Source organism: Puntigrus tetrazona, chromosome 18 (assembly GCF_018831695.1).
Source record: "Puntigrus tetrazona isolate hp1 chromosome 18, ASM1883169v1, whole genome shotgun sequence".
Taxonomy (NCBI): Eukaryota; Metazoa; Chordata; class Actinopteri; order Cypriniformes; family Cyprinidae; genus Puntigrus; species Puntigrus tetrazona.
The window spans coordinates 22,611,571-22,619,832 of NC_056716.1; the positions used below are offsets into that span (position 1 = coordinate 22,611,571).

Below are 8,262 nucleotides of genomic sequence, written 5' to 3' on the forward strand. Positions count from 1 at the left end.
TATTATTATTATAATATATATTTTTTAGCTCCTTGCCTTCAACTTTTCACCATTTTTTTTTTTATTAGTGCTAATTTTCTGAAAAATTACAATTAAAGCATTGAACATGTCACAAAAGTGGCTTTATACTAATTAATTCATTACTGGTTTGTAGTCCAGAGCAATTCACTATGGGATCACTTTTTCAGTCAGTTCCTCTTGGGGTACAGTTCTAGATATAGTATCAGAACCGTATGATAATGTTGAATGTCTGACACTGGAAAGTTACAGAAATGAATCCTCAAGGCCATCAAGTGAATGATGGTCCCTTAGGTCATCTTCCACTCCCCTCGCTATAAATTGATTTCTTTGGTCTGGTGTCTTGCTCAAGGCCTGCTATTAGTCACAGAGCACATGTCAAGCATGGACGGTCAGAGGATTTGTTCCCTCCCTGTCCTTTATTCAATGCTTAATGTGTTTTTCTAGCACTTTTGTTCTTCCTGTTATCACCGTCGCACATTCTTATTAATAAATGTTGCAAGACTATCTCATAATAAGAGAATTATGTTGTGTAATACTTAATTACACAATAATTAACTGAACTCTTGCATTGACACGTGACATGTGACGCATTCCTACTAAAAATATTGTCCTGTTTCAGATCAAGAAGACCTCAGAGGCCACTCTCACTACTATCCAGGACATGGTGACCATCGAGGACTATGACGTGTCTGAATGTTTTCACCACAGCCGCTCCACTGAATCAGTCAAGTCCACCGTGTCGGAAACCTACCTCAGCAAGCCGAGCATTGCCAAGAGACGCGCCAACCAACAGGAGACGGAGCAGTTCTATTTCATGGTCAGTTTGCGCTTCAGTAAGATTTACCAGTATTTTGAAAATTAAATCAGTCTCTTTAATAAAAACAAAGAATTTAATATATATGAACTGGTGCATTATACTAAAGATTTGCCAAAATTAGGATGGATGGATGGATGGATGGATGGTCAAGTTATTAAGTTTCATTGTGCTTTATAAGACCATGCAAAAAATGTACAGAATTGATTTTGTTTGTNAGAATTTAATATATATGAACTGGTGCATTATACTAAAGATTTGCCAAAATTAGGATGGATGGAGGGATGGATGGATGGATGGATGGTCAAGTTATTAAGTTTCATTGTGCTTTATAAGACCATGCAAAAAATGTACAGAATTGATTTTGTTTGTTTTTTTGTGTTTGACCTGCTTCGTTTTATATAAATAAATTATTGTATGTGTTTTATATATTTTTATATCAATTCACTCTCCATTGACAGACGTGGCAAAAAGTAAACTCCAGAGCTGCGCTTTAGGTAATCTGTGAAATATTTCTGTTCTCATGCTGGTCTCAATCATGTCTCTTTACAGAAGTTTCGCGAATATCTGGAGGGCAGCAATCTTATCACTAAGCTTCAGGCAAAGCATGATCTGCTGAAGAGGACCCTCGGTGATGGTATTGTGTGCTTTTCTTTGTTCCTTCCAACACAGGGTCAGCACTTTGAACTGAACACAAATAATGACGGAGATCATTTCTATCACATTTGGATCATAATCCTCCTGGCCGGTAGAAACCAGCAGGAAGCTTCTCATGACGCACGCAGTAGTGCTTATGTGGGTGATGCAACCTCATATTAACCTCATATTAATTAACTGTGATAGTACGGAGGATTATAATTCCCCCATCATGTATAAATCTGCTCATCAGGTTGCCTCTTCTTGTTTTGGAGCCCAGGGCATTTCGGTTTTGTGTTGTGAGCACCGTAGACTTTGCTGTCAGGGGCCGCTGAGTGAACGCTGTGTGGGTGGTATCAACAAAGCTGTCAGGATCCATGTTCCCTGGCCTAAAATCAACCGTGTCTGTTTTTCAAAGATTGTAGGCAGTAGTCTGCCTGCTGCATACTGACACTTGGATGTCATATTTTTATAGCTAAATGGGTACCTGTAGCTCAAGCATAGAAATGTAGAGTTTTTCTTTAAAATGTCCCAATGTCCTAAAGGTGCTTGTGTGGATGTCCAGTTCCAGACAGATGGCTGGCTGCATGTGCTTTACTGAGCATAAATGAAAGCCTCCCCTGGGCCTGTGAAGAACTCTGTTGTCAGAGTTTCTCTCTCTCTCTTTCTCTCTCTCACACAATCTGTCTCTCACACAGGTTACCGGCCTGAGTATGCAACTACAAGGTAAAAAAAAAATATTCTGCCCTATTTACTTTGTCTTGTTGTGTATCTTCAGGAGTGCAAAATGCGTCTGCCTGTCTTGTTTTAGCCTTAGTTTCATCATTCTATCATTTTTTTGTCATTGTATATCTCTGTCTGTGTCTGTCTGTCTTTCTATCTGCCATTTTTGTCGTCCGATCTATCATTCTATCTGTCTGTTTTGTCATGGTATCTGTGTGTTTTTCTATTTTGTTCTGTCTTATTTTTAGTGTTTTGTCTTTCTGTCACTCTTTTCTATCTATTCTATCTATTGTTCTTTCTATCCTTTATTCTGTCCATCATTCCGTCTGTCAGTTTTCCTGTTTTTCATTCTGTCAATCAATGTCTTTCAATCATTCTGATTTGTGTCAGTCTATCCCTTGTTTTCTAGCTAACATTATCTCTGTCTCTCATTCTATCTATCTGTAGTTGTACATATCATCGTATCATTCTACCATTCTATCTTTTAAATCTTCAGTTCTGTCATTCTATCTGTTTATCTTCCAATGCATTGTTCTAGTTATCAGTTGTTTTCATTCTATTATTCTGTCATTCTTTTTATTAGCCTTTGTATTCATGGTTCTATCCATCACCCTGTACTTATAGATTTCCCTTAATAGAAAGGCACTTGTGAGAGAATATATTTGAAAGTGAAAAAGATAAATGTACATTCTAAAATAAGATTGAAATAGTAGACTGGATGCTTTGGACTCCTGAATTCAACATAATGCAGCAATATTCCCCAGAGTTCCTTTCCACAATGCTTTGCCCTAATAATTCCCTTTACATTTAACCTCTCAGAGAAATCCTGTAGGGCAGAGTTTGAAAGCATATAAAAAAGCTCTTTCTTTGAGTAAGGGGCAAGTTTACTATATTCCTATAGGCACTGAGGAGTATACTGACAGTATTCTGATACTGAACTTTTAAGTATAACCCCATGTGATCTTCCCTGTAAAACACCAGCTGCCCAGGCCAAGCTAAAAGATTTTGTGCTTGGACATCTTTCACACTCCCACACCGCCTGCTGTTCCCAGCAGACCTGCCATTTCCATGGCCTTTGATGTTCGGTGGAAGTAAAGTTTATGAACAGGACATTGGCGTGAGCAGATCACTGAACTAGGCACAATGGGAGCTTACCGCTTCCCCCAGATGGCGTGAAATCACATGTCCCCGACTTCATTTAATCTCTCAAAATTGTTCGATACACTGTATATGTGAAGCTTATCAGTGGTGCTTGCTAAAGCTTCTAACACATTCAAGATTAAAAGTGTAAACATCTCTTTATAGGCCTCCCAGTCTTCCTCCTAAACCGTTTGGCACACAGAGGCCCAGGCCACGCTCTGTATTTAACGTTAAGCTGTTTAATGGCAATTTGGAGTCATTTGTTAAGGTACTTAGAGCTTCGGGTGCCGTACTACCTGCGCTGAATACCGCCGCTTGAAGCCATAATGATCTACGGTTACTTGCTTCTACTTGACTGATCATTATGGCTGGGGAAGGTTTTTAAACAGAGCAGAAACAGAGGTGTGTGTGGGTGTGTGTACACATAAAGCGAGATGACGGAGATAAAGTCAGCTTGAGGCATCAACATTCACAAAGACGCCTCAGGGCTGCATGAAAGCCTCTTAAAGGGATAGTTCACCTAAAAATACAAAAAGCTCTGTCATGTGTTGTTAGGAATGGGAATTATTCTCTTCTGTGGAACACAATATAATGTTCACAAAGCTTTTTTATACAATGAAAGTAAATGCTGAAGATGTTGTAAAAAAGTGCCTTAAAAGTTGTTTTGAAAGTTTTGTGTGAGAAACGGAATGAAATTTAAGTTTGAATTTGGCAAACTGCACAGTTATGAGAAAAGAGAATCCATGCTGTTTGGCTTCGCTAAAAAGGGATACTTCACCCAAAAATGAAATTTACCCCATGATTTACTCACCCTCAAGCCATTCTAGGTGTATATGACTTTTGGACGAATACAACCAGAGTTATATAAAAAAAATGTCTTGGCTTTTCCAAGCTATATGATGGCAGTGAATAGGGGTTGTGTTTTTGAAGCCCAAAAAGTGCATTCATCTTTCTTAAAGTATACTGTAAGTTTTAAATGTGTGTATTTTTCTTCAAACACATTGCTTCACTTTAGAAGGCCTTTATTAACCCCCAGAGCCATGTGGAGCAATTTTTCCATGATGGATGTATGCACTTTTTTTGGCCTTCAAAATCTTGACCCCCATTTCACTGCCATTATAAATCTCTGAAGAGCAAGGGCATTTAAAATTTAACTCAGAATGTATTAATCTTAAAGAAGAAAAAGTCAGTAAATCATTTGGTAATTTTCTTTTTTGGGTCAACTATTCTTTTAGATCTTTGTAGGACTTTAAATGACTGTTACTCACATCAAACTGTTGAATGACTTCAGAACTCTTTAAATAAATAGCATGAGTATATGTCGACCACTTTTATGGTACTGTTTGGCAATATTTGGAGGGGGGGGGTTATTCACTTTTGATGTATGGAGAATACAAAATTTTTATTTATTAATTTTTTGTGTTCCATGGAAAAATGAAAGTCAGTAAAGTTTAGAACAGCATAAGAAACAGTAACAGATTTTTGTATTTTTGATGAACTAACCTTTTTTAATATCTATAATTTATGTTTTGCTGCAAAATTTAGGAAACTGTACATGTCAGTGTTGTCAGCACACCCCCTCTTTTTCTCTCTGTGAGGCTGGAGCTAATGGTGTAATTGGAAGACTAATAATGATTTTGTAGGCTGTTTTTGGTGGGTTGTAGTGCTGGGACCAAATAACCTGGGGATCGCCTCTTTCTCTCTGTTTTCTGCTCTCTCTGGCTCTTCTCCTTCTGCTGTCCTTCTTTCATAGCCGTGGACGACGGAACTCACACACAAGGCACCAGGTACAGAAACAGTCGGCTTGTCCTAATTAGCTCATTGCTGCATGTCTGTCTAAGCTTCCAGTAGTTCAACTTCCCTGACCTTTGCTTAATCCTAAGGAGGTGTGAACCATGTACAGCTGTGTTCTAATGTCTGAGACTGCACGGATTCTGTTTTCTTTATTTACAACTGGGGAAACTTAAAACAAATATGAAATATTTATTTGAAAAAAACAGTAACTTTTTAGTCAAATTATGATTGTAATATTCTGATTTTATATTTAGCATTAAATTCTCAGTATGCAAAATAATATCATTTTCACTAGTGGTCTCAGACTTTTGGAGCCCAAAGTATATGTGTCCATATGCTTGATGAGAGTTCATCCTTTTTGGCTTCAGTGACCCTAATGCACAAAATGATGATTTATTTCATTAAATGGAGAGAATATCTGACAAATTTAATAACCTTTTACAATTAATAATGATTATAATAAAACATTTGACATTAGAATTTTATAGTGCTTTAAACTGGCCAAAAAGTAATTCATAGAATTCAGATATTTAATATTAAATGTAAAATTTTTTTTATNAAAAAAAACATAACTAATTATTGGATTATTGTAACATTTTAAAAGTAATGTAAAGTTTCTGAACAAAATAAAATCTGGAGAGATAGTTTTCCAGCATTCCTTGTCTTTTCCATCTTTCGATTATGATTTATGAATTTGTATCACTATTAATAATTAAACACGATTGCGGCAGTACATTTTGTATTCACCATATTGCTGATCATAGCTGGGAAATGTAGCGCCTGTGAGGTCTGCCTCTGTTCCTGGCACTCTCACAGTGTTCAGACTTGGCACATTCCCTGGGTTGAAAGCAGATAACATTATTTTTAAAAGCTTGTAAGAGCGAGCACAGCCAAGCGCAGAACAAACAGCCCTAACCCCACACAACAAGCCGCTCGGACGCCACGATCGCATAGCACAATCGCTAAAGCATTTCACTTTTCCCACAGTGGCACTGGCTTCATTCATGTTCAAGAACCATGTTAGCACGCAGATCTAAGTTATCATTTTACTTCCTGCCTGAGACAGGATAAGGCACACAATCTTAGGTGTGTGCTTTAAAAAGGGTCTGTAAGGCTCAAGAAGGATTATCTTCTCATCTCCGACATGAATGATACATGGTGTGTGGGATATTTTCAGTTGATTTAGGGCTAGAACAATTGTTTGGCCCACATCCTGATTTATTGCCAACGTTTGTTTTGTTTTAGACTCTGGACAAGCAATACCGAGAGTTGTTGAGAGCTGTATTCGATTCATCAATCTGTATGGTAAGTTATATTGTAATGGCCTTGCAATTTAAACCATCCCTTAAAAACAGCTCTCTAATGTCACCCAAAAAGCCTACAGATGAAGTAAACAGTTGCTTTTGTCTTCAAACCTATCTAATCCTCCAATGATTAACCTGTCCTGAAGTTAGGAACTGGTTTAGAGTCTGGTTAGGTCATGCACATACTTGTTATCTATTTTTCTTTATCTATTTTAAGTTGTGCTTTTAAATGATGTGCTTTCCTGTCAATGTCAGAGGATGTTCAGTCCGAAAAGGTCTTTATCATATGCCTGTGTAAACCATTGTAGATCCTGTGTGGCTTTTGTGAGCTCTGAAAGTTGTCTGTGTGTGGCCGTCTTACTGGAACTATAGAGAAGTTTTTAATTAATCTTTTCTGACCCTCAGCCAAGCTTTCCATTAAAAGCTAATCCGGACTGACGGATGTTTTTGTAAAAGTTGATTGCACTCTCTCTCCTTCATTCATTATCTTTAATTAGAAAAAGGGAACTTTTCAAAAGCACAGGGCTTAGCTTTTGAGGTTGGGATTTGTCTGTGGTTACTATGGACCAGCTTTTATTTCCAGCAGATTTAAATGGACATCGGAAGACGTCTTATTTCACAGTTTCTCTCTCTATTTTTGGCCTTCAGCATCAAGGAATATTCAGAGTGTCTGGATCTCAAGTTGAAGTCAATGATATCAAGAACTCTTTTGAGAGAGGTAGGTGTGTGTGTGGAAACAGAGTTCAGGTTTCCGAAATAGCTCCAAAAGTGCTGTCACCGCTGAATAATAATGAATCTATTATGCCTTCATGAGTCATATAAGCCATAAACTTAAATTCATATGATTTAAGGACACTTGCTTTCTTTGGAATACATTTACATGTTTTTGAAATTTTTCTTTTTGTTTATGTAGATCTACATCAGCATCTCTTGAATGTCAAGTCAACCAGAATAGTTTATTAGAGGTTTTTAGTTCTTTGTGTGTGTAAATATTTCAAATATAAATATTTTGTTCAACATATTTGACATTTTATGTATTTTAGGTAATGATCCTCTGACAGATGAAGAGAATAACCACGATATCAACTCTGTCGCGGGAGTTTTGAAACTCTACTTTCGAGGTTTGGAGAACCCTCTGTTTCCAAAGGAAAGGTTTAGTGATCTCATCTCTTGTGTCAGTAAGTGCCTCATTTTTTCTGTGCTTTGTATTGACCTGCAGCTGTAAATCTGTCATTGATTCTCAGTGTGAATTAACAGTGCTTTGAACTGTTATCGTGCGCTCTCACATAAAGAGATCTCAGTCGTTTGCCCCCAACTGTGGGACAGTGACTTTCTTCAGTGTATGACAAGACGCCCAGTGCCTCAGGCTAACGCTAACAGCCTGACACACACTCCGTTACAGCACAGTGTGTGTTCTACCTCGTCATGACACATTAAGGCTTCAGCTGGCCCTTCAACTGGCATGAATGCAACTTTGTGTGAGATCGAAAGAGTTCAGAAAGCGTGCTTTATCATGATCATAAATGACGCTATATTGCACTGAATGAATAATAGCAGTATGACACCATGATGCTCAGTCTTTGGGTTATTAGGATGTTTGTGATCCGCCAACTCAGAAAAAGGGCCTCTGATCAACGAACAATGTATGGTTGATTTAACATTTTTAAGACCATATAGAAAATGAGTCCATAGTAAATATATAGTGAATGAGACCATATAGTAAACTGTACATTATATAAATAAAATATTAATAAACAAATTATATTAAATAAAATATACACAAGTATAATATTATTATTAAATAATACTATTGCATTTTATAAAAAAAAA

General features: G+C 37.2%; 1 protein-coding gene across 1 annotated transcript in view; it reads left to right on the plus strand.

Moving 5' to 3' along the window:
* The window catches only part of LOC122362807 (SLIT-ROBO Rho GTPase-activating protein 1-like), a 38,272-nt gene that overhangs the window by 27,654 nt on the left and 2,356 nt on the right, over positions 1–8,262 (plus strand). The window contains exons 8-15 of the mRNA XM_043264390.1: positions 641–838; positions 1,388–1,472; positions 2,170–2,197; positions 5,088–5,121; position 6,232; positions 6,374–6,433; positions 7,073–7,150; positions 7,476–7,610. Of these exons, the coding sequence (XP_043120325.1) occupies positions 641–838; positions 1,388–1,472; positions 2,170–2,197; positions 5,088–5,121; position 6,232; positions 6,374–6,433; positions 7,073–7,150; positions 7,476–7,610 (619 nt within the window). The remainder of the gene's footprint in view (positions 1–640; positions 839–1,387; positions 1,473–2,169; positions 2,198–5,087; positions 5,122–6,231; positions 6,233–6,373; positions 6,434–7,072; positions 7,151–7,475; positions 7,611–8,262) is intronic.